Source organism: Empidonax traillii, unplaced genomic scaffold (genome assembly GCF_003031625.1).
Source record: "Empidonax traillii isolate 1590-97213 ecotype Southwest subspecies unplaced genomic scaffold, ASM303162v1 scaffold38:size1800464, whole genome shotgun sequence".
NCBI classification, from domain to species: Eukaryota; Metazoa; Chordata; class Aves; order Passeriformes; family Tyrannidae; genus Empidonax; species Empidonax traillii.
In genome coordinates, this window is record NW_020955231.1 from 37,481 (window position 1) to 63,555 (window position 26,075).

The 26,075-nt window shown below is 41.1% G+C and overlaps 2 protein-coding genes across 8 annotated transcripts in view; both read right to left on the reverse strand.

Moving 5' to 3' along the window:
* TM9SF3 (transmembrane 9 superfamily member 3) overlaps positions 1-14,014 on the reverse strand; it is a 43,595-nt gene extending 29,581 nt beyond the window's left edge. The window contains exons 1-3 of one of the 3 annotated variants that reach the window (XM_027878042.1): positions 13,900-14,014; positions 5,814-6,009; positions 2,520-2,642 (exon numbers count right to left, since the gene is read on the reverse strand). In XM_027878042.1, the coding sequence (XP_027733843.1) occupies positions 2,520-2,642; positions 5,814-6,009; positions 13,900-13,977 (397 nt within the window). In that variant the 5' untranslated portion in view covers positions 13,978-14,014. Of the gene's footprint in view, positions 1-2,519; positions 2,643-5,813; positions 6,010-7,557; positions 7,718-13,598; positions 13,716-13,899 lie in introns of those variants that run through there. The other 2 variants (XM_027878043.1, XM_027878044.1) reach the window with 2 other exon arrangements.
* A 1,451-nt stretch (positions 14,015-15,465) lies between these two features.
* PIK3AP1 (phosphoinositide-3-kinase adaptor protein 1) overlaps positions 15,466-26,075 on the reverse strand; it is a 46,247-nt gene continuing 35,637 nt past the window's right edge. For 3 of the 5 annotated variants that reach the window (XM_027878049.1, XM_027878045.1, XM_027878050.1), the window contains 9 exons: positions 25,778-25,957; positions 24,918-24,980; positions 23,797-24,002; positions 22,149-22,221; positions 21,658-21,813; positions 19,864-19,934; positions 19,571-19,680; positions 17,366-18,771; positions 15,466-17,335 (listed from right to left, as the gene is read on the reverse strand). In XM_027878049.1, the coding sequence (XP_027733850.1) occupies positions 18,717-18,771; positions 19,571-19,680; positions 19,864-19,934; positions 21,658-21,813; positions 22,149-22,221; positions 23,797-24,002; positions 24,918-24,980; positions 25,778-25,957 (914 nt within the window). In that variant the 3' untranslated portion in view covers positions 15,466-17,335; positions 17,366-18,716. The remainder of the gene's footprint in view (positions 17,336-17,365; positions 18,772-19,570; positions 19,681-19,863; positions 19,935-21,657; positions 21,814-22,148; positions 22,222-23,796; positions 24,003-24,917; positions 24,981-25,777; positions 25,958-26,075) is intronic. The other 2 variants (XM_027878047.1, XM_027878046.1) reach the window with 2 other exon arrangements.

Below are 26,075 nucleotides of genomic sequence, written 5' to 3' on the forward strand. Positions count from 1 at the left end.
AAACTGTTCAAAGAGCAACAAGTCTCAATGCCATAATTACTGCAGATAAGTCATATTCACAGTTTTCTAAACTGTACTTGAAACAAAAAGATCTAAAAGACTCATTCAGACTTGAAGATAAACACTTCTGATCAGTTCAGGTGCATCCGCTCCTTTCTCAGCCCCCCATCAAGAACTGATTAATTTTTCTGAATAAAAAACTGGCTAATATTGATTGACCAATCTGCTAGTTCTGCTAGTTTTACCTAACCCTCACAGATATAGACCAAAATTGTCAGCATTGCTTGCTTTCACACCTGATGTCAGATTACACCCTTGCATACTATTACCAATTCTTATGATCCTGCAGTCAATCTATTACGTATCACAGCTTGAGGTCCTCCTTCTCAAGAACTAGCAAACCCAGCCTCTTAATATCTCACAAAGATGATACCTAGATTCTACATGTTCATTAGCTGATTTCTTGTGCATACAAAGCATACTATTGAAAAACATTAAAAACACTGGAATCACAGGAAAATAGATTTTTTTAGCTGAGAGCATAAAATTTAGTCAATATATAGAAGATTTAGTAAGTGTATTTGTTCTTCTGCATTTGAGGTGATAAAACATGACCAGAAAAAACAATCCTGAAAAAGAAAGCCTCCAAGACTGGTTAGCCACACAGGATTCCAAAGAATTCAGCTTAGCATCCATCATCCTTCGGCAATCCAAAGCCAACATACCTGCCACCAGCCTAGAAAAATCATTCACTGATCTTTTGCTGAAAGGCTAAAAACCTAAAAAATATTGCAGCAACAACTGTCACTCATGCATGCTTTTAAAAAGCATCTCAGCAATTACACAAGTAGTTCGGTAAAGGCCACATACAGTAATTCAGGTCTACTCTAAGCCCTGCCACAGACCTCTTATACACAATAAGTAAATCAGCTGAAACTAATAAAATCAATGTAAAAGTAATTCTCTTGTCAATCAAAAACATTCACATTAAAACACACACCAACAACAAAACAACAACAACAAAACTGCAAACAAACAAACAAGAACCTTCCTGACTACCAGATAAATAAGAAATAAATAAATCTATAAAACACTAATGTTTCTGTCTGGGGCTCATGTTCATTTGTTCACTAGACAGACACCTTCTAGAACCAATTAAAATTATAAGAGCTAAAAAAAAAAAAAGCCCCCTTTGTCAGAATGAATGAAGGACAGGTAGCATTATTCATACCACCTATCAAAGGACTTTTCTCATGCAACTTGAACTGTATTTTTGTAGGTGTTGCAGGATTTTGTTTATTTTTGGCAGGTTTACCTCTTTCATGGATCACAGGCAACAAAGACCTTACCTTAACAAAACATTTTGTGACATTTTTCATTTCCTTTTAGTTTATACCTACAACTGGGAGGTTAGGGCTTGGGGAGTTTGACTGCTATCAATGAAAAGTGCAATCTGCAGAGCACTCTTTACTAGGAATTTGATTACAGGTTACAAAGGAGTAACAAAACACAGAGACCTTAGGAGACCATGGCATTAAGGATATACACATTTTTATTCAAGACACAAGCATGTATAAGCCCAGTTAATAATACTCAGCACAAGTTATTTGAAGAATTTTAAAAGAACAAGTAAAATAAAACTCCTTCATATTAACACAGACTACACATGCAAAACTGTTAAAAGTCACTAAACTACCATGAAAGTAAACCAAATAGTTCTTGCGTTAACAGTAAAGAAAAGCAGCAGTAAAATAAAATTTAAACTCTGAAATAGTTTTATGAAAGTTGCTATTCATGAACAGAATAACATGGACCTTACATGTAGCTTATCTAATTCACATTCGAACATTTCAGAGAATTTAACCCTAAGAACTTGCTGTTATTAAATCAGTGCTCAAGAAACAAAACAGCTTTTCACTGTTTTTGTAATTCACTAGTACAAGCCATCCTACTGGTCTTTCAATGCAAAAATCCCTCAATTTATTTCAAAGAATCATAGAATATGCTGAGTTGGAAGGGACTCATCAGAATCATTGAGCCCAACTCCTGGCCCTGCACAGTATGACCCATGAGTCACATCATGTGCCTGAGAGCATTGTCCAAACGCTTTCTGAACTCTTGTCAGGCTCGGTGCTGTGACCACTTCCCCGAGGAGCCTGTTCCAGTGCTCAACCACCATCTGGGTGAAAAACTTTTTCCTGATATCCAACCTAATCCTCTCCTGACTCAGTTCCATGCCACTTCCTTGAGTCCTGTCACTGGTCACAAGAGTGAAGAGATCGGCACCTGGCCCTCCGCTGCCCCTCATGAGGATGCTGAAGACCACAAGGAGCTCTGACCTCAGTCTCCTCTTTTCTAGGCTGCATTATTTGTTTTTACGTTCTTGTGGGTTTGGTTTACATGTATGTTTTATGTTCTTGTAACAAAGCTTTGTCATTAAATAACTCCACGAAACCCACTAGTACAGTACTCAGGTAGGTGTAGGTGTAATCCAGTTATTTATACATGGTATCACTCACCCCATATTGGCAAGTCATCGATATACATCTGGTACCAATAGTGATTTTTGATAGCATACACAAATGCATCTCTTCTCCCTTTGTCCAAGTCAACTTCACAGTAAGTAGTCTGCATTACATCGTCTGCAAAAAATTAAAGCACAGTTGAAGATTTATTAGTGAGCTGGCTCAAAGCGAAGGCAAACCAAGCAATTGGAGGAATGGACACTGATGAAGCCTTCAAGCCCTCCTGGCTATCCTCAAGTAAGTAACAAAAAAAGGACATTTAAAAAGGAATCGTTAAAGCAATTACATGATTGTTTTCATAAATCTACTCTTCCACATGCAGAAGCTTCCCACAGCTTGAATAAGGAAAGGTTTCAAAGTATCTTTTGCTACTTCACCCACACTAAATTAAGAAACATTAGCTCATGGAAGATTTACCTGGTAAGATCATGAGACCTCTTCTACTTTAACAAGAGCTATGAAAATATTAACAAATACCTATTTGTTATTATGTGCAATATTATATGTCTAGTTTAGTATAACTCTCACTATTTTGAAAACAAAATAAATCCATCTCTTTGAGCCAGAAAGCTATTCTTCTCCCTAAGTAATGCAGTTAGCAGCCATTCTTTCAAATCCCAGTTTCCTTCCCTAATATTTCCTTTTCAAGTAAAAAAAAGACATGTTTATAAGAATTCAAGCAGCAACAGATTTACAGACAACTGCCCCCTCATGCACCTCTTAGTAGTTTTCTTCACTCAGCAAATAATGAAACACAGTGAATGTAAAGAATTCCAGCTTCCCCTCAGCTCTTTTTGTCATCACTGGAATTGAGGACCCATTTCTAGTATATAAAATACCAAAGGACATCATAGAGATAGTACATCAAATCTTAATCAAGTATGTTACAAGTTACTCCAGGGAATACACACAAAACCCCAGCAGCATCATTAGAAACAATCTCATTCAATTCTCACAAAACACAGGCATGACATCACATGGTGTAGGATGTCACCCTCAGCCACACTACACAGGTACAGTTCCTCTCACCTCCCCCTAAAACAAGTGAATGAAGACAAGTGCTCCTTTCTCTAGCCACAGAGAATGCTGAAGCTGTCATTTAGTTACAGGACAGGATTAGATGGTTAAGCTTAAATCCACTGTGTTAAATGATTAAACGAAAGAAGCTTAGAACAGGATTCAGTGGCTGGGGAACCTGATGTCTACCTCATTATAGCTTTACCAGATCAAAAGTTCTGCATATGTTAGAGAGTTCTTAGCAGGTTTGCATCCAAGAGGAAGGTGAAGTTAAAGGTATGTTTTGTGTTGTGTCTACATCAGGGACGTCAAAGAGGTAACATTCTATGTAATACCGCTTCATGTCTTGTAGCTCATTAAGCAAATTTTTAAAAAGCATGAAAGCATGACTCATTAAAAACATAAGTGTGCTTAGCCAAATTTTAAATTTCCTATGAACAGAGATCAAACATGTAAACCATATAAAACCTCATTATATCTGACCACCTCCTAGTACAACACTGAACATTATTCTGAATGGCTGCCATATATTCAGGAGGTGTTGCAGAAGGAAGTCTGGGCAAAGAGTTCTCCATTAAAAGTATGGACATTTAGTAACACTTCTGTACAAGGGCAAAATTCAAGTATGTTAAAAAATCCTTTTTCTCTTTAAATTAATCATGTCTAAATGGCATTGTATGGCAATGTCAAAAATTAATTTTCTAACTGAAGTCACTACGATACCAATGTCCAATACATTTAATAATTTACTAGGTCTCAGGTGTAACAGAGGATGGCAATCCAAACACTTGAATAAAGAACTTGACATATTAATTAAGGAGCATTGTTACCTAGATTTAGCTTGACAAGTAAATTAAGCCAGCTTAAAGTTATATTACAATGTATGTTAATAATTCATTACTTTCTTCACACATATTTATACAGATTTGAGGCCTGTGATATAAGAACAGTGTAATTCATACAAACTGGCTCTGAAAACAGGTATTTATCACATTCTGATAACAAAAATTTTATTGTTTTGAACCGCTGCCAGCTTTCTTCTCTGTTCTTTTCACTTTGTGTTTCTGAGCATATTCTATGAATTTTGACAGGAAAACCATTTCTCCTATATCAAGTACAATTTTCAGCACGTTACAAGGTGTTACAAACCAGTAACAGGACTATTTTCCAGTGTTTCTGCAGGTACTATTCCTTTCTTAAAAGGCAAGATTCAACTGCCAATTCCTGCAATGCAGAGATGTGCATTTTAAAAACTGTGCAACTTTAAAAAGTATAAAGAATTTATGGTATTAATGGACTTTCTAAAAATCTTTTATTCCACTTTTGTTATCCTACTGATAACAAAAACATCATCAAGCCTCTTATTTTGCAGATGTCCTGTTTTGGATAAAACTTTTACAACTTACAGAAACTAAATCCCATCTGATTGCAAATGCTTAGACAAGAAATAATATGCTTAAGTTCTCCATCCAGTTAAGCACTAGTGATGCAATGAAGTGCAATATTCTAGGAAAAAAGATACATATACATAGAAACATAAATTGAATGAAATCTATAAATGTTAAAATTCAACAGAGACAAAAAGAACCTGTTATTATTTGAAGCTCTGCAACTGCCACTTACAGATATCTGACAGGACACACACAGAGAAATTATGCCCCTAATACCAAGAAATGTATTTGCAAAAGAAGTTAAATTTCTTCTCTGGAACAGTATGGCAAGATGGAGAGGGCAGGAAACAACAGGAAAAAAAGCAGACCAGCTTCATCCTGACTGGCATATGATGAGTTAGGGCCAATCCTATAAAGGTGTTTGTCAAAGGCATTTTAAACGAGACAGTAACTAGAAGGGTACAATAATTAACTTTGCGTTAAGGTAGAACTTTGAGCCCTTGCTACTCCTTTGCAATTGCAGAGAGTCTGAAAGTACTCAATATCAGAGGAAAAATGACATCTTCAGAATTAATAATTCCAGAATATTAATTCCAGTAATTATTTAAACATTCATATGCAAAAAAAGCTTAGTTGTACTTTTTAAAATGTAATCAGTTACTTCAGAAGCACGTATCTGCTGCAAGCATTTTCCTTCAAGGGCACACAGATGAAACCTTCACTGTAAATTCAAAAGTCAGTTGTGCTAGACAACCTCGCAGGGTACAAGACACACTCAGCTGCTAGCAGCAACAAATTTTCAGTTCTTCTAGTTAAAACCCCCAAGTTTTAAGGTTTCATGTAATTTTTTAAGTGACTAAAGGCACTGTGAATTGCTTACCTTTAAATTTGATGTCGAGACCACTAAATTCCAATTCGACTCCTTGAAGTGCTTCCCCTAGGGTTTCATGGTAATGGCCGATGCTTTTTTTTGATCCCACACAGAAGGGAAGAGAGAAGTATTTGTATGTTTCTTGGCGATTGTGGTAGGGTCCTACGGTATTCATCCATAAAACAACTTCCTCTTTATCTTGGTACTGAAAGATAAAGTTATTGAGTTAGACGAGAATCTGAGCAGAATAAAAATGTTCAAGAAGCTCTCATTCATGTTAACTAGGAGAGCAGGATTGTTGAATCACAGGCAACAGTGACATATAAAGACAACTGAGCATGTTTGACTTTTGGGTGATAGGGATTCTAGGTAAGATTTTCAGCCTGCTTTCTAACAAAGAAAAAGCTTAGCTGATCATACAGTTTCTTAGAGCCTATCACTGAAGTATCAAATGAGGTGGATTAATACAAATTTAAGAGAGAAGCAGAAGATGTAGAGAGCAGAAGTGGAGAAAAGCAGAAGTCTCAAAAATAAATAAGCTTTTACAAATTTTGTGGAAACACATCAGTTCAAAGCCAAATTCTGCTTATCTCCACTGAGAAAAAGGAAATATCAAATTAATGTCTTGTTATACGAGATCTTAGCAAAGAAATTAACTAATCTACCCACAGTGACATGTATACTGTACCTTCCTAAAATGCAGCTCGCTTTCATTTTACTGATGGTATAAATTGCATTCAAAATTCCCAGAAGAGCGCAATGCCTCACAGGAAACACTAAAATCAAACTGCTGGATACCTACTGTAGCCAAGAGGCAAAGAAGTCAGACAGAAGAACTGTATTTTGATGCGTTTCCAACATTCTCACAGTGAAAAAAACAGAACAGCAAGCAGTCTGGTGGCTGCCATAAAATTCTTCCTGGGAACATTCACCCTTCACTTTCCACAGCTACTGTTAGCCAGAAAAATTTTATTCCTTGTCTAGGAGTCAGGAATTTTTTCAAGCCCTTATTACTGCTGAATAACAAAAAAAATATTTAAAGACACTAATCTATCAGAATTCAAATACTGCATGAATCCAGGAGAATTAAGTGATCTCAGATAATTACTTGCACTATATCTGTGTGCAACTGGATGAGGTATCAGATTTGCTGCTTACTACACAAAGCCTCTCAGACAACACAACTTCTTCACTTACTATAACTTCAACAGAATAGGAGGGAGAGTGATATAACTTTTAAGGCAAAACACCTAATTATAACTACATATACATGAAAGCACAATCATCACATAGGTTCTGATTTTTTTTTTTTTTTTAGGTACAGAAGAATAAAGTACTATTTTAAGACCAAACCACAGACACAAAACACACTGGAGAAGCAAAGAAAATCAAATGTTAATTAGCCATAACTATTTCATAGTGCACAACTGAAATTCTGAATACAGTTCTGCATCTCCCTTTTTAAAAAATGAACAAAGGTTCTTTAACTCCATTTATTCTGAATAACCACAGCTGTACCAAGAGGTTAACTCAAATAATTAGGTGCACGTGGAATGCAATAAATTCTTCAGATGAGGTGTTTAAAAGTTTAACTCAAGGACTTAAACAAACATGCTTTGGAAAATAATTTAATCCCTTTAAACTAACACATCATCTCTATTACAAGCCTCATCTTTTTTGTTTACAAAGATGTACAAGGGTCATTCCAGCCTCTTATGTGAGTGATTTCCAATAAGAAACTTAAAAATCTTACCTATTTCATTCTGAGCTGCAGCAGAGACCAAACACTTATCAGTTTCACAAACCTGCCCACTTGCAGAGCACACACATCAGAACACTTCTGACAGATAAAGCATGTCAAAGAAGGATCAAAGAAAGAGTAAACAACACAGCAAGAAAAGGTAGACATTACTCCTCTCTGCCAGCAACCAGAACGGTTATACCAATGCAGTACAGTTATACAAAGAAAGTTGGGAAAGAAAGAAAAAAGAAAGAAAAATCACAGTTCAAACTCCCTCAGCTGCAGCAGGAGATAGTGGAATCTGCACTTCGAATCTGCCTCTAGCTCTTGCCAAGGTAACACGGGACAAGTTGGTCCATATCTCTTCTCAGACTGTTATGTCTAGCATGTCTTCTGTTTCTTCCTCTAACAGCTGCAGAACATATTTCCAGCCCTTCCTCAAAATGGTCTTTACTTGTCAAGAGCCCACTTTAGCACTACTCCTTGTAATGAACAGCTTACATGTGAGCTGAGCTATGTCTCTGTTCAACCTTCAGTAATAGAATATGACAACATCCTTAGGTCTGTGAGTTCTTCTTTGACAGTGCCTGAATAAAGAAAGCATTGACCACTGCTATACTTAGCTGCTTTTTTCTGACCTGCTTTACACTGAGCTGGGATCTCTGCATTTTTGGAATTATAACAGAAATGACAGAAGCGGCAGAAACCAACCGAATACGAACACACCAGTCAAAATCTTGCTATATTTTCTGATCTGATAATGTAACTACATTGTAATTACAACATCTGCAATAAAAAAAATTGGTCTTTGCTTGTCTCTTATCTGCGTGGTGTTTAGCCCTCCTTTAGGGCTTATAAGTTTTTCCCACAGTGACTCCAAGAGGCCATCAGTCTGCTCCGGAGAGAAAAGGGACCAAATCAAACGTAAGAATTCAGTCTGCATTTATTACTTCCTCCTTTCTCACACCCCCCCCGCCCCAGAACAGCACAAGAGAAATCTGCCCAGGGCTGCTACATAAACACACACAGCCCCTCAGCCAGCCCAGGCTACACCTCACTCTAAGCAGTCCTGAGTCACAGCAATTTGCAGTCCATCAGGTGCTCCCAGTGGCCTCCCCAAATTAAGGGGGCTCCAGGAAGAAAACCAGCTTAAGAACTTCAGCCTAAATTTAGAGGTGGTGTCTAGATTGTCTGCTCCCTAAATTTTTGGGGGTTTGCTCATTCTCAGTTATAAAGATGAGCTTTCACATTTAAACATGTTTCCCTGCCATGACATATCCTTATATTCTTAGCCTAATGGTAGGGTAATTGGTGGCAAGAACACAGTGCTATGAAAGAGTTTGAGAATGTGGTGTTTGGAGTTTTTTGGTTGTTTGGGTTTATTTTTCATTAGTTCCCTCATAATATCAAAACATCTCCAACAAATAACAGTGTCAACATAAAAGAAAACTCTTACTTAGGCAAGACAAAGAACTAGAGTATCTGTAACCTCTATATGACGACTTCTAGGTTGAAAGAAAGCTTACATACAACACACCTTTCAGCAAAAGGTCACATTACGAGAGAGAGAACATAAAATAAGCCAAGATGAAAATAGTAAATGACAAGACAAAGAAGGTCAACAAATAAGATGCTGCAATCTGTACTGTGGTATAACTCAGCAAGCTCTTCTGGTTTCAGTTCATATAAAAGGATAATATATAGCATATAGCTCAGAGATCCTAAATATATTCATAGACACAAGCATTTAACAACTTGGTCACGGTGCCACAATTCACAGAGTTCACCACTTCCATGTATGAGAGAAGATTACAAACCATAATTTTATTTACATTTCACTTGTAATTTATAAAAAAATGTAGTACTTGTTCCGTAAGCTTTCCATATTTTTCTGCACTAAGCCTAATATCAGCTCAGTAATTTCAGTAACTATACGGAGTATACAATGATCTCTCCATAGGGGCAGCCTGAAAAGTTCCAGCATCAACACAAGTTACCTACCATATAGCTGTTACAATCTGATTAAGGAGAGATAAACCTTCAAAAACTTTTGTCTGTAATTGCCAACCAGGTGGTGAAGGACTAACCCGCACCTCAAGCGCAACTACGTATCAGCTACAACTCTCATCACAGCTGGGGACATCTGTTCCAAAGCAGCACAATACGGTCACGTTGCCTGTACAGAGCACTGGGCTGTAGATGTTGTGCATGTGCAAGCTAAAATCACGTCCAACCTGTCTGTAGTGCTGCCTTGTTGCCTGAATAGATGGGTCTGCTCTAGTTCCCTGCAGAACACTGAACTGCTATGAAGCTTGTGCTGTCTGACCTGGCCAAGTGTGGACTTCTTTCATGCAATACAATTACTGAAAAATTGGGAGTGTGCACCACTTTGAGGCTTAATACAATTTCCATGTGTCTATATGATTTAAAAATTATTCCACTGTAGCAATACTGAAACTACCTTCAGCATAGTACATGCATCTTCCTTTCCTGTTGCCCAATAGGGCACTTATGACGTGGAAAGCAACTTTATGTTCTCTTTGCACAACTGCAGAAATTAGCATGGTAACTCTAGAAATAAACTATTTATTCAACAAAACTATTAAGGCTAGATTAAGTCAGTATACAAAAGATTGCATACAAGGATATGAGACTGTCAAGTTGTTGATGTTCTTTAAACCATGAAAACACTTTGCAAAAAAAGATGGAGAGAGGGAGAGGATTATAACTGCCAAATCTTATGTGATGATTCAGCAAAATAAATTCAAATCGAGACAGCTGCTTTCAGAAAGTATGCAATTTTAGTCCTTTTCTCAAACTGAAGTTTGGAATGAGGTTTTCCACAACGTACGTCTTTCAGGGAGGAAAAAAAGGACCAACATTATCTGTAACCTGCAGAGCAAAGCTGTAAAAGCAGGACAGGAAATAGAAGGGGCAGCAAGCAAGACTCAACTGGCAGGTAATATCCCAGGCTTCTGGTTCCCAGATACTCTATCAAGCACTGTCACAGTACTCAATGCTTGCAGCTTACATCCATAGCCTATTAAACTGTGGATGCTCTCCTTTGGATAAAGTAGGTTATTTCTAGTAACACTTCTTCATTTCTCTCTGAACTGTAGGCCTCACCAAAACGAGGGTAGAACTGCACCAGCAGCACAGTGTGAACTACTGTACAAGCAGTACTTTTACTGTTACACTTGCGAGATGCACAAGATTGCTCAGGCACGCCACGTCCCGATTCCACGACATTTATTTCACCTCTTCAAAATGGAAACAGGAGAATTTCAAAGAGGAATCAGGCTGCTCATCTGCACACAACTTCATATGCAAATAAATATTTTGCACGTGCTGAAATATTTTCCACAATGGTTCTCTAACTGACTATTTTCAGACACTTTACAAAGCTCCTAATTTTATGTATTAATTTTAAACAAACCTTACAGGCTCAGAGCTTTAATATACTTCATCGGGATGTAGGTCAAACAAAATATTTTTCTCAAACATAACAAATTAGGAATTTTGCTACACAGTATAGCCTGGGTTTTGTTTATTTTTCAACGTTTGTCATGTATTTCCACGCTTACAAGAACACTGACAATTAAACTGAAGCAACGTTAAAACTGAAATGCTACCTACTCCTCAGACCATTCCCCTGCAACAAAACCCTCGGAATATTTCAGAACGCTTTCATGGTTTGTCTGTTTCATCATCAACTCCACCAAGTCTGGCAAGAGAAGATGTGAAAGCAGACCAGCCCTGCTTCTGCAGGATCAGCACACATTGTGATAAGGTCACCTACCCTATTGATAATATTACTTCCACAAATAAAAGAAGAACTGTCAAAAAATAGTGCAATTATAGAATACAGGCAGTGAGCAAGTGCATGACGTGCTCTGAAGCATGACAATAAGTTAAAGTATCAGCAGACAGGTTTTCAGTTAGTTTCTGATATACTGCTCTGTTGCGGTCTGAAGTTACGCTACTGTACTGCCTTTTGACAATGGATATTTTAAATACTGTGTGAAACCCAAATTTCTCTTGAAATATTCAAATTATCTTGATTATTGATTTTAAATATTCATTTGTTTATAATTGTATTTACACTATTCTTCCTCCAAAGAAATGCAGGTGTGATTTTTAAAAATAAATTTAAGATAAAGGATTTAGTTTTTGGTTCAGTGACACTACCATACCTATCACCCGCAGAAACAATAGTACTTATAGACCTAAAAACATACTAAAGCACACATCTGTATAATTTTATAAATATGGTACACTATTACATATTATAGCAGCAACCACATTAAAAATATTAGCCTGCTAACACAGGGCATTAAACACCTAAGACAGCGCTTCTGTATGCCCAGCAGGCTCAGTACTGATAAGGTCCTGCACATCAGCAGCTAAAAGTAAACTGTGGCAAGATGCGCCAACACACCTTCACCAGACAGCCCAAGTGCTTGAGCACAAGAAGCCACACACAGGAGAGTTAATAAGAAATGGCAGCACGTACAGATGTGTATTCACACAACAGATCTCCAGTCTTAAAGTTAGTGAAAATTTACACTTTGAGGTTACCAAATCCTAAATTTCCCCTTCACTCCTCCAAAAATGAGCAGAAACTCTGAAATGTAATAAAGCCCCTTGATTATAGAAAAATTAATCTCCCAACTATAAACACATTTAAAACTGAAATTCACGAAAATGCAGTGTTTAAGGAATATTTCCTTCAGGTTTTTGATCTCAAAATCAGCATACTACTACAAAATTCTCTTCATGTTTCATTCATGCTGCTAATGCTTCCAGTCCAACCTCCCATAGAAGATTAAAGTATCAAAATATCTAAGCAAGGAGACAGCCTTCTAAAAAAGGTAACTGTCTTTCTACATCAACTATTCCTAACCTATCACATGACATTAATAAACTGGTCACCACGCAAACAAGAATACTAAACCAAAAGACAGTTATAATCTAGGAGATTTGAGTAATTCAGATGAAAAAAAGCAACAAGCCCTTAAAAGGAATTTGTGATTTCCATTGGTAATTGTTTAAGTAATCATTCAGAAAACTTAAAAACCATCAGAAATCACTTTTGAAGGGAGAGTTCAAAACCAAATAAATTCCTGTTCCCCCAGAAGATTACCAGCATTAATAATGAACTATCCCTTAAATCAACCAGCCTTTAAAATAAACACAGTGCTATACCAAAAACCATGTTACCTCAGTGGAAAACTAACTCTAAAACACAGGCTCAGCAACAAAACTGGGATCTAAGCTTGTTCAAAGAATATCTGCTCCTTGAAAGTACTCAATATTATCTTAACTTTTCTATCATTAACTGCAACACTGATAAATCCCTTTCCCTTTAAAAAAAATAAAGACAATCCTAAGCAGTTTTCAATTCCTCAAAAACGCATGGAATTAGGCAACTAATTAACAACTGCTTATACAAAAAACATCAATACGTTAATCTGTTTTATTAAGAACATTTACTAAGCTTACCACAGCACATCTAGAGAAAGCCGTCTTAAGAAACTGAGCAAGCGCTCGCCAGTCAGGCTGATCGAGAGAGCACTGGAAGTCCTGACAGTCAGACAGACACTGTTTAACCACAGCCACACGCTATACACTTGGAGCAAACAGGGATGGGTTTTGGCAAAGTCTCGTTCCAAAATCACATCTCAGCTCATCACAGAGTCTTCCACCCTCCCACACCAAAAGCCATGGGAAACAACACTGGCGTAAAAACCTGGAACTGATGAAGCCCTTCTTAGAGATTCTTTTCGGGCAATACCGCAAGCACTTTAACCTGTGCTCACGCCAATAGGTGAACGCTCAAGTCAGCAGCATCGCATCACCTGTTTTCCTGAAGTGTTCGTGTCAGTGTCCCTGTCCTGCCCTCACTCCCCAGGCCATTCCCAGCCATCCCTCCCTCTCCCAAGGCGAGCTGTGCCCCGCAGCGTGTCCCTGTCACAGTGGGGCTGTGCTCTGCAGCGAGAGCAAACATCCTGCCGGGAGGGGCAAACAGTGCTCTCCAAACACAGCCCGCGTACCTGCCGGGGCGTTTATCGCTCCAGGAAAAGGTGGGACACCGCGCCCGGCCGCACAAGGATGTGCAAGCCGGATCAGGGAGCCCGGCGGGCCTGCCCCGAGCGCCCCGCTCACCCGGACCGGCCAGCGGGGCCCGACCCCGCGTTCCCCCACAGCCCGGGCGGCGCAGGGGGCGCGGGGGGAGCCCCGCGGGGCCGGACCCGCCCGCTCCTCCCGCGGCCGCGGCCCGCCGCCCCCCGTCCCGCCCGCCCGGCCGCGCTCCCCGGGCGCCGCTGCCGGGGGAAGCCGTGTGCGCGGCCTCACCGTGTGCTCGTGTTCGTCGGCGCGGGCGCGCAGCGGCAGCAGCGGCAGGAGCAGCAGCAGCAGCCCCGGCGCCGCCATCTCGGGCCTCGGCGAACCCAGCAGGCCCCGCCGCGGCACCGGCCCGCGCCCGCCGCACACGACACTTCCGCCCCGCCCGCCACGTCACCCGCCCGGCCGCCGGAACCGCGGGGGCGCTACGGCAGCCCGGGAGCGCCACGGGAGCGCCAGCGCTGCGGCCGCCGCCGGGGGGGCTGCGGGCGGGCACACAGCGGGCCGGGCGAGAGCGGGGTCTGGTCTTACCCGGTTTAATTACACCTGATAAAATCGAAACATTTTGATCGATTCAGTCATCTGCAGTTATTTGGGAACATCGCGGCGCGGGGCTGTGTGCGAGTCCCCGCTGGAGCACAAGTCCCGTGAGGAGCGGCTCGGGGAGCCGGGGTGGTGTAGCCTGGAGAGGAGGAGGCTCAGGGGAGACCTGTCGCTCCAAAAACACCTGAAAGGGGGCTGTACCCGAGGGGGGTCGGGCTCTTATCCCAGGCAGCCAGCGACTGGACGAGAGCACATGAGCTCAAGAGGCACCAGGAGGGATTTAGGTTGGACATTAGGAAGAATTTCTTCACGGAAGGGGTGATTAGATATTGGAATGGGCTGCCCGGGGAGGTGATGGAATCACCATACCTGGAGGTGTTTAAGGAAAGACTGAACATGGCACTTAGTCCCATGCTGTAGCTGACAGGGTGGTGTTCGGTCGTAGGTTGGACTCTTGACAGGTCTTTCCCAGCCTAATTGATTCTGTATCGTACAGGGTCCCACCCTCCACACCCCTCGCACAGGCAGCAGGAGCTGCAGGGGCCGAGGGTGGGCACTGAGGCCACACAGCCACACCCGGACCCAACCCAGGGGAAGGTTTCCATCAGTGCTGGTTAAGATGAAGCCTGCAAACCTGCCTGTCAACTTGGAACTACATCAAGCTATAAGTCCAAAGTAAAAAAAACCCAAACAAATCCTCCAATCCAAAAAGCTCACGGTATTAAGGATTAATTCATCAGACAACTTTTAAACAACGCATACAATAAAAACATTCAGAGGCTATCTGATATTTAAAAAAAAAGTGAGCTACACCATCTTCTCAAATATTGCACAAGCCAACAAACAGACAATGAGGGACATGAGCAGAAGGCAGGAACTGCTCCGTGCTGGTACCTGCCATCCATGCTTTGTAGGAATGATGCAAAAACAGATGTTCCTATTAACCACTGACCACTATACTTAGACTAGAAGCTTTTCTCCTTATGGTCTTACACAGTCAGTCTACCAATCCAAACATTTTGGAAGATGCGTTAGTATAAAGCCTTTTCCAGATAGAGCATCTACCATGTCTTGCCTGTTTTGGTAGAAGGTCCCTGCAGGGAGAGATACCTGGCAAAACCTATGCAAAAACGCTGCTTATATTACCCACAAAGAAAACCTAGACAGCTTTGGTAACAGCATATGCTTCTTTCTAGTCATTGCATCTCAGTCCAAAACAGAATAACTTGCCCTTGGGAGACAGAGAGAGGAGGCTTCAGCATGTTCAGTTTATTCAGTATTAAAGTCTCTCAGTCAGCAACAGGGCCAGCCAGAGCTATCTGCTGCAGCAGGGTTTTCAAGGCATACTGTACAAAGAGCAAACAGTTCCCCTGGGCCAGCCAGCTGCCAGGTGAGTTTAGTGGATTGGATGATGCCCCCACTGCTGGCCAGGCCACTTCTACCACCAACTTTAATATCTGTTCAGTCCTTGAACTCTAATGTCCATCAGAAACACTCTTCTCTTCATTCCCACTCTCCCCCCCAAGCATATTCTTGAGTAACCAACAATCTGGTTGCATGCAGTTTTCTTCTCTGGTCTCTTCTAAGCTTCAGTTTCAGCACACTTCTCATCCTGGGTGGAAGCAACACACACCACATGCTCACCAGCACAAATGGAGTCTAGAGGCAGAAGGACTCCATATATTGAGATGTAAGAGGCTTAAAGCAACTACATGAATCCAACCTATGTGGAACATACACTTTGGTGGCTAAGCAGGGGCATCTCTACTGGCCTGCAAGAGACTTGGAAGTCATGCCTGCATCCCAGTTGTTTACCTGCATTTAAGAGTGAAGCCATTTTAGCACTTTTAGCACCTTTTCTCCTTGATAGGGTGATAGTTTCGCAGTGATTGCTGGTCAGTGAGATCCCTAATTAATCCAGCAGAAGTGAGACAGGAATGCCTGAGACTTCAGCTGCATCTTCAATCTCCCTCCCTTTGGCAGTGCGGAAGGGGCTTGAACAGAATGCATTTATAATATTCCTCAGCTCCACCTGTCCCAGCTCACCTCTCCTCCAAAACAGAGTCCCACTAGTATTTGATTTTGTATGATAGGTCAGGTCAGAGTAAGGAAGTATCAGAGCTTCAACTGAGAGAGGACTTGAAAGGCTACTTAGGAGGTGCTTCTCAGGAATTCAGATATAAACCATCTCATCACAGCACTAACAATAAAAATCCAGTTCACAGAGATGTTATCAGGATTGTGCAAAGGCAAACACTTAAGTATGGTACATTAAAAATTAGCTTGGGAAGATGGATCCCTGGGCTGCTTCAGTCCAATAGCCTTGAAAGGAAATCTTCTGCATGATACGCTTTCATATTTTTCTCCTAATTTCCTGCCTTATTACCATTTTCCCCACATCCTACAATTCTACCTTATGCTGTGCCTGACAGATGTGGAAGCAGATAAATTCCTCTTATCACATCACGTCTCCAAGCCCTGGGACACAGCTGCAACCAGCACTAAGGAGATGGGGAATTTTTAAACAGAACCAGGGAGCTGTTTGCAAACCAAAGCATGTAACGGCTGAAAACAATTGGTGGTGAATTTCCTCTTTTGGTTTATTTCATTTATCCCTAATTCTTTCACTTATCCTTGCTACTGTTTTCCTCACTTCACCACCAAAACCTCCTTCCCTGCTTCCAATTTGACCTAATAGTGGTGGAAACCTTGTTTCATTCCAAGGGGAGCACAGGAAGGCAGCTCCCACCTCACCATTCCCTTGACTACTGTGAACAAAGAGCAAACTGTAATTGAGAGTCTATAATGCCAGACTTACTGGAGAAGGCACTGAGGTCCTTTAAATAAGAAAAAAACCCTAAACAGAAAGGACACCTCTGTAGCTATAGGTCTGTAGCACAACACCTGCATCCCTCTATCATCAAAAGGAGAGGATATTTGGAGTCATACACTGGGAACTTAATGCATAGATGGTATTTAACATGTGCCTATACCCCTGAAAGCAGCAGGGGCTTCTCCATCTTCATTCCATGCAGGTTGAGTCAGAGTTGCTGTCTTGTCACTCCTGCAGCTTCGCACATTGGGTTTGTCACCCTACAAGAGAAAGGAACTGCAACTCTGTGACCTGCTCTCTTACAGATGAAGAGGAGCTGACATGATTGGACACAAGCTTTATGTGTCCTACCTGCTTCTGAGAGATCACTTAAGACAGGTGTATCTATGTCTTTTTCGGGGCTGGAAGAGGGAGAATGGCTTGAAAAACAAGTAGGTAATGATGCTTAATTCTCCACCCTGATTGTTAACTTGAAGAATTCCCATCTGTGTCACTCTTGGACAACCAGAGACCTATACTTGTCCGCCAAGGGCCAGGATATGCACAAAAGATTTCAAGGTCTGGAAGAGAGCCAAACCAGGAAGCCTCCTTAAGTTTGTAAGCCCTCAGGCAGAAAAAAGGCTGGACACAGCTGTTGTGGATTCAATTGCTAGAAAGAAACTGTAGAGCAAGCAGAGTCCAGCCCCCAGGCTGCCTGTTTCCACTGCAGCCAGCTAAAACACAGCTGGTATTTGTGAAGCGTGTGCATTGATAATTGGAGACTCACTGTACTATTCCTGAGCATGAAGTGAAATGCCTTCATATTGCTTCAATGATGACCACATGTAAGAGAGACAGAAGACAGTACTGCCACCAGTTCCTTCCTCTAATTTGAGAGGCCAGTCATGTGATTTCATAACATCATACCCACCCCCCTACACAAAAAAAGGTTTAAGTACAGTTGGTTTGTGATATACAGCAGGTTCATTACCAACTACCTTGGAAATTTTCATGTTAAACGCAGCAACCCCCCCCCCCCATCCCCTTGTTAATGTCTGTCCTCTTCAGGGAGGGAAGGGAAAGGAAAAGGCATTTTCAAGGCTGTATGCAAAATACATTCTTCAGGACAGACAATTTCTCATCCTCCCATGGCTTAATGATTGCTGGAGGAGGATGCTATGCCTTCTGAAAGGTCAGTATATCTGTGCCCAAAATGTTTTACCTAACAGCAGTATATTCACCTGCTCTTGCTGTCATGAGCATTCTTCAAACAACTTATTTTCTTTCATTTTTCAAGTATGTTTTCCAGTCAAGCCCTTGCAGACTATGTTGAGGGGTTTAGTAACAATGCTTATCAGCATTTAGCTCTTAAAAGGACATGTGTGCTTTCTTGGTCAAAAGGAAACTTCATGTCAGTGCAGGGCTCCTAAGACACACATCAGCATTCTCTTTCCCAACCGTGACACTTTTTCTTGAAGTCCCAAAGCACCAAAATTCTTCCAACTAAAAAAACATGTGGAAGGCCAAGAAGTCTCAGTGAAAATCATGGGTAAAGTCACCAGAGCTTTAGGGAGGAGGAAGGGGATGAAAACATTTGGGTCCTGCTAATAAATAATTTAAGACAGAAAAAAAATATCTGTACAAACACGTGTATAAAAAGAAAAAATCTCATATTCCAAAGTTGTTGAGAGATTCAGCGACCTCTTGGTGGTACAGGTGGAGGATAAAAGTCTTCACAGCTTACAGGCCTATAAAAAGACAAGAGAATAAAAATGCATGTAAATGAAAATAGAGTTCTGGAACAACACATTATATGCAATAACATCATATGTGAGAATACTGTACAAGCAATAGTCATACAGGAAGAAAAACAGGCTATCAGTGATTCAGCAACAGAGCAGATGCCAAGCTGCCAAAGCCCTGTTCCTGTCCAAGCTATTTCTTCTGCTCTTCAACTGCAGTAATTCTACTATTACTGTAAAGAGATGCTATAATACTTGGTTGGAGTACAACTTTGATAGTATGGTAGCTTTCTCCTGAATATTATATGAAAAGCAATAAGAACAGATTAAAAGATTCTAAGTCTTTTTTCTAACAGACTACAGATAAATTCCAACTATATTCTTTGCCAGAGCCAAGCCAACACACAGAACTTGCTGCATCCACACAGTGGTAATTACTGCTTTAGCAGTTGGATAATTTTATTAGTATCTGTACTGAGATAGCTTGGACTTCATAGACTTGCACTGGTTGAACTGTTTGGAATGTTTACAAGTTACTGAAGTTTGTGGTGCCATGTAAGAACCTCAGTGACAGCACTGCAGTAGGAATGCTACCAACTAGGAAAACTGATTCATCCAGGTATTACAGATGAGAAACAAGGATCTTACAATTCCTAACGCTGTGTGTTGGACAGATAAGAGTCTGGTAGATTTTGTTCAAAGACACACTTGCTTCCTACCCTGCTGCCTGCCTCGCATTTTGTCCAAGGCTTCCATATGGATTCATGGAAAACTCATGTTTGAACTAACTGCCTTTTAGCTTTACCTGCTTGCACCTCGAGGAGGCACTCTGGGAGGCCTTTCTGGGAAAGGCAGCCTCTCTGCTTGGTGGGCAACTGGGCTGCGGCTCCGAGTTGTTTCTGGGACTTCATTGTCCTACAAAACAAAGATAAGTGTTTACAGACCAGCAAAACTTGCTTCTTGCTAGCTTCACGACAGAAGTGGCTACATTTTTTCCATTTCTGCAAGTGCAGTGCCATCTCTGAGCTCCATTTTTTTTGTGTGAAAAGAAAGCCATGTACTTAAGAACAGCGGTATATAGCAGAGGTGAGAGCTTACCTCACTGTCCCCTTCCATCCCACTGCTGACACTCAATATGCTCCGAGTGCTGGAGCGGTTACTTGCACTACCTAGAAAGCAAGAGAAAACAAACTGATTGTTAAATTCTGGTGATTTAACTGCAAATCACTAACTCAGGGCTCTTTCAACCTCATGCTTAAGTCTTGTACACATAATTTAATTCTTGCTTAATTTATTTCCACTGTTATTTTTCACACGTCCAGGATCCAAACAGCAGCATTTCATACAAACCACAGGGCCATACCATTCAATTATGCTTTCTTTCTAGAAGATTTCTGCCCTATCTAGATCCAATCTTCTATTAAATACTCATAACCATAAGTTAACTGAAAAGATCTGGTGCCAATATCACCAGGCAAGTCAGGCAAATATTTTCACAAGGGTTACACACCCAGCCTTTATATATATTTAAATTATCAGTCCTCATATCTTTAGCAACTGCATGAAAGTAGACAGCTCTGAGCACTGTCACATATTCATAACTGGAAAAAGTGACTGCTTGAGAAGTAATTGTTCCAAATAGCTGCTTACCACCTCCTCTCACAACCCTCACTCACTGCAAGAATGTTTCCTAGTCTGTTTCCAAGCTAAAATGACAAGTTTGTTCAAACAACCTTCAGTAACCATCTATACAAACCCATTTAACTGTCATGGACTCAGAGGAGGGATTGTTTTTGCAATCAGTCATGCCATCTCCAAAGGTGACAGCAACTCACAAACATATCCTAAACTGTTATGGCTGGTTTCAGTTGTAAACAGGTAATGTTCTATAGGGCTGTGAAATACTGGGACACTAATGTTCAGAAACCTCTATACTGAAATGGTAACTAGAGGTTTTCTCCTAAGATGCAGTCCCCCTCCCTATTAGCTTTGATAATATAACTCTCTTTATCAGCTAGTACAACCAGCAGCACTTAAGAGTGCTAAATACCTTGGTATGGTCCCTTCTCACAATCATACCATAAGAGCACCAAGCTGCACACAGAGAACTCTGCAGACTCTCCACATTTCTCTCACAACTGCTTGTATGCAAGTTACTCGTTCAGTCAGCTGCCTCAGGCACCTACTCTGGATGTGTGCCAGCTATATCTTGCCAAGAGTCAAAGGCAGAAACCTCACTGGGACTCAGTTTTCCTTTCAGAGGACCAAAATGATCCTAATGCTCTCTGCAAGAATTGCTCAGTCTGCAATAAGAGCAAGAATGCAGGGATTTAATTTCCACAAATTAAACCTAATGAAAAACCAAAGATAATAAAAATGTGCAGACTGTTCAAGTCACTCAAGAGGTCCCACAGTTACCAATGACAAATGCTGTCCTTTTTCTACAACAATTGAGGAAATGACATGTAGAGACCGGTTTCCAGAATGAAATATAAATATGCCCTTCAGGCCAGAAGAGCACACAGCCTGATGGCAGTCACAGCTCAGGAGCATCCTTTCCAGTAAGAGAGCAGCTGCCATCTACTTTTAAGAACTGCAGACAGGTGGTATGCCTTCCCCAAGAAGACTCAAGGGAATCTTCTGCTCAGCTTTCAGGTACTCCTCCTGCAGAGATGCAGACATAAGATGCCCAAACCCCTTGATGTACACCTGGAGTTGCTTTTACAGTTTTGAGAACAGCCCGCCTGAGGCATGCAGGGTTTGGGGTGGCAGTGTCAGTGCTGGGATTCAGGAACAGAAGTCCTCTCCCCTGAGCTGACTTGAGGGTGAGGCTGGGGAAGTGTTTTCCATCCAGGTTTCCTGTAGAGAGGGTGACCCTCAGGGCTTGCTTACTTGTTGTGCTGGATGTGCTTTCTGTTTTCCAGTCTCCTCGCTTTAACTCCTTTCTTGGTGGAAAAACATTTTTCCTGGGGGTGTATTCATATATTCCACATTCTGGTCTCCCCAAAGTATTATGAGAACGTCGAATGGGTACTGTAATTTCTAAATCTGGAAGGGAAAATGAACAGCTCAGAAGGACCTGTCCAATTATAGCCTCTGAGAAAGGTTTTGCACTTAAGAACAAAGTTAAACACAATCACATAAGGACAACCGTAACTATACATGAATGAATCAAGATGCATTCCACAGATGTGGGCATATTTTCCTGGTCTGTGAAACTGAGGAGTGAAGAAGCTTCCCTACGTTTTTGCCAACTGGCACATGGATGTGCATGTTAAAACATTGCAGAAATACAATATACACGGACCTATTTCTGCCTGAAGAGCCTATTAAAATGGTTAGGTGCTTCATTACCAGAGAATGTGTGAATCAGAAACTGTTACCTGCACTTTTGTCCTTTTTCTGCTTCTCCATTTGCCTCCTGGTTATGCTGTCTCGTAGACGCTTCAGATTTTCCTAGAAACATCATAAGATATTTTTTTCAGGGCTTTGGCTAAAGGAGGATGAGCAGCTTTCTGACAAAACTAATACTATATTTCATCTAACTTTGCAGCCAAGCTGTAACAAAGCCTGCTAGACCTGGCTGAAGTCCAAACTATGTCAACAGGTTTTAATCTACTCCCTTCAGAGATCCATGTGTGCCTTTCAGAAGCCAAGATTTTTTAGATGTTCATTGTGTATGTTAAGGTCAAGTTCACACACTCACTGGCAGTTGCAGATAAGCAGCACATTGGGTTTAGAACTCCCTCTATTTTCTGTTTTCACTGTGACACTGGCACAGAAACAAGAACCACAATCAACTAACTGCAAAGTCCTTTCTGTACTAATAAACAGGTAATCTGACTGCAGGGATAGGAAAGGCTGCCACACATCCCAGAGTGTGAGGGACAACTCAAAGAATTCAGGACATTCCCAGTGAAGCAAGAGGGGACACCTGGAAGAGTAACTGGGAGCAAAGTCTCTTCACCATTGTATGGCAGCATACTGCACCTTACAGTGTGAAAAGGTGGGCAGGAAAAAGACAACTTTTTTCAGCAGGGAAATATGTACAAATCTGAGAGGAAACAACAGTGGAATTGGTGGAAAAGTAGGTGAAGCAACTGCTGTACCATGAAGCAAGATTTGGAGCAGAGACTTTGAAAGCTGCTCATGGGATGGGGCACAGAGCATACCACTTCATCTCTTCGAGAGACAAGTGCTAAAGTAGCACTGTGTTCTTCACTGATGGGAGAAGGGATTCCTCTGACTGTTTTTGGGTAGAGAAGACCTTTCAAGTGAGAATGAGAAAAGCCTCGACTTTGTTCCGACAGTTCCAAAACAACATCACACACTGGAGACCAGCACCTCAAGTGTGAGAGCAGACTGCCACAGCACGAACAAAAGGCTCCAAAAGAAGCAAGCAAGGTTTCAAAGAGGGACCCTCTAACTTGAGAATGAAAATTTTAAACTATGACTGCTAGTTACAGTCATTATGTTGCTGCTGCCAACAAAATGACTCCCTCATTCAGTTAAGCCACCCAAACACTCTGCTTTTACTAATGACTGTTTCTAGACCTTGCCCAGCTGCAAAGAACAGTCCTGGAGCCATCAACAAATACCCAGGGAGGGATTAGACCATCTACCACATAGGACTTCACAGCCAACACACCATCTGGGACACAGTCTTCAATGATCTGAAATGGATGAGAACTGACAAGCTAAATGCTCATCCCAGAAGTCCCCTGCCAGCAGGTAGCTGCTAGGTGACCTCTGGAAAGGTAATTTAGCCAACTGGATTTGGTCCAATTCGTAGTGCATAGATCTCCAAAAACTAACAATACTGCTGCAAGACAAGTGGATCTGTAAAACAGCTACCTGCTTGCTGCTGCCTGGGAACAGCCCCTCCGTGTCAGAAGAGAACTGTGCTAGCTGGGGGACTGCGTTAGCAGCCTGCCTGCTCCAACTGGGAAAGAAATGTACCCGCTCTGAAACAGCTTGTGATAGAACCTAGAGAGAGAGCTGTATTTCTTAAACAGTAGAGTAAGTCTGTACCTGCTGGAACCGGAATGATTCTGATCTCTTTTTCTGATTCAGTTGCCACTCCTTAAAATGAAGTACAGCTTCATCCACAGTGAGTATGCCCATTTTCACTTGCTCCTGTAATGTAATCAGCTGCCGTTGGCCTGGGGTTTTCATTCCAGCAAATGGATCATATATGCTTGATTGAGACAGGTCCCTTACAGGCCTGACTATTGTCTCTGAAGAAAGAACACCATCAAAAGTATTATTGAACTTGTGGCATCTGCCTTCCCCTGTGAATACAAAGAGCTCAAGCACTCTTAGATGAGAAAAAAAAAAATCAATATTACAGACTTTATGTTTCCTAAGAAGTGTTTTGTTCTTAGGCCATCCTGCTACTTGTTAGGGCTAAAAGCCCAGCTGAGAGGTAGCCTTGTACACAAATACTTCCCAGACATAGTATCTGTTCTTAAAATCATAATTTAAGAGAACATAAAATGTATTCCTTAAAGCGCTCAGCTTCCTTAGCAATCCACAAAGCAGAGCTTTCACCCTGGCAGTCACAAAGCTAGACTCTTCCTAGGTAATTTGTACAGTGTAAGTCCAGAAACTGAAAACTCATTCTACTGATGCTGGCATTTTGTAACTCATTTGTAACACAGAGAGAAGTTCCCAACACGAGCTAAAAGCTTAGATGTGGTACCTGGCACTCTAATAGTGCACAGGATAAGAACTGAAAGTATAAGGACAGAGTTTTGGATTTGCAGAGAGCACTGGCAATCAGTTTGCTAAAAGTGAAATCATGGGAAATAATGATTAACAAGGAGTGGATATATACAGAACATTAAAAGTGGGACATCATTTGCATGAAGTAATATGGTGCACACCATAAAAAAGGATTTCAATGACCATTATGATCCTGACTGAGGATAAACTCCAAGACAGGGGATACATGTAGAGTACATGATAAAAAGATACAGTTATAAAAGTTTCCAATGTCACATAAGGTCAAAAAGGTCGGGTCATTCATAAAGGACTATTATCACCAAAGCTTTGTAAAACAGTCTATTCTGTCATATTTCATGCAAATGAAGCTATTTCAGCAGATCTGCTTTTGGATTACTGGAAGGATTTTCAATGAACTTCTGACTTACCTTTCTTAATCCTTCCTCTAGGGACATAAAGATTCTCAGGTCTTAGAGCTTTCTGTGCAAAAACTGCAAAACAAACATTCTTTAGATACTGAAATGCATCTCACAAAGACAGGAATAGCAAGGATGAATATGGGAAGCACACACAATTCTGCAGTGCATTACAGCTTCTGTTACCCTACTAAGTCCATTGAAGAAAACAAAGATCTGTAGAGCAGAATTCCCTTTCTATTGACCTCAAAGACTTTAGCCCAATCACCTCTAAAAGAAATCTGGACATGCTCTCCCCATACTCCTGTCATTGGAGAAAGGAGAAGTCACTGAAATTACTCTCTCACATGGTACTGTGGTTCTTGTTAGAGTGTGTGTGAAATATGACCAAGATTTCCAAAACTGCCTAGCAAACTAAGAGGCACAATCTTCTTCAATTTCAATTAAACCCCACATCAGAGGGAGATATCGAGGTATAAAATCATGCCTTATATAAATGTGATTGAATCAATGACACTATTACTGAGCAGCAATGTCTCAATTTGTTAGCTTGATTGTGTCCTTATAATACCAGGATCTTTCCTATTTAGTTGGATTTGTTTATACCATTTGGGGGTAATCTGTCATCCTACTGCTTTCATTAAGAGCAAGCTCAGGCCACAATCTTGAGATACAACATCCCCGTATTTTCAGAGTAGACAGAAGATGAAAAACATATGAAATCTGATCCCAAAGGTGGTCCAACTCCAGAGTAAAATAATACAGGGATCTCAAAAAGTGTAGTCTTTCTTGGCATTTATTTGGCAACTGAAGCCAATGTCAATGCCATACTACAGTTGACTGGTCTACGTTTCCACTGGTACCCAACTCACTTTTGGAGATGTACAGCTCATTGTCTGGCTGTGGAGAACTAGACTCTGGTCTTGGAACAGGAACTGGAGGTCTGTTAGCCATTTCCTGTGGAAAAGTATCTTGTTCCACCCGGTAGTACACATCTTCACCACATGGCTCGTAAACTCCTTCCTCTGAATCTGGCACATCCTTGCTACTGCCTAAAACAGAGTACAGTTTGTAAGAGTAACAAGCTGGTCACTTCACTGAACACTGGATCCCTCCAGATGCATTATGTACCACATTTTTACCAAGTTGGCCATTTCACAGGCAAAAGCA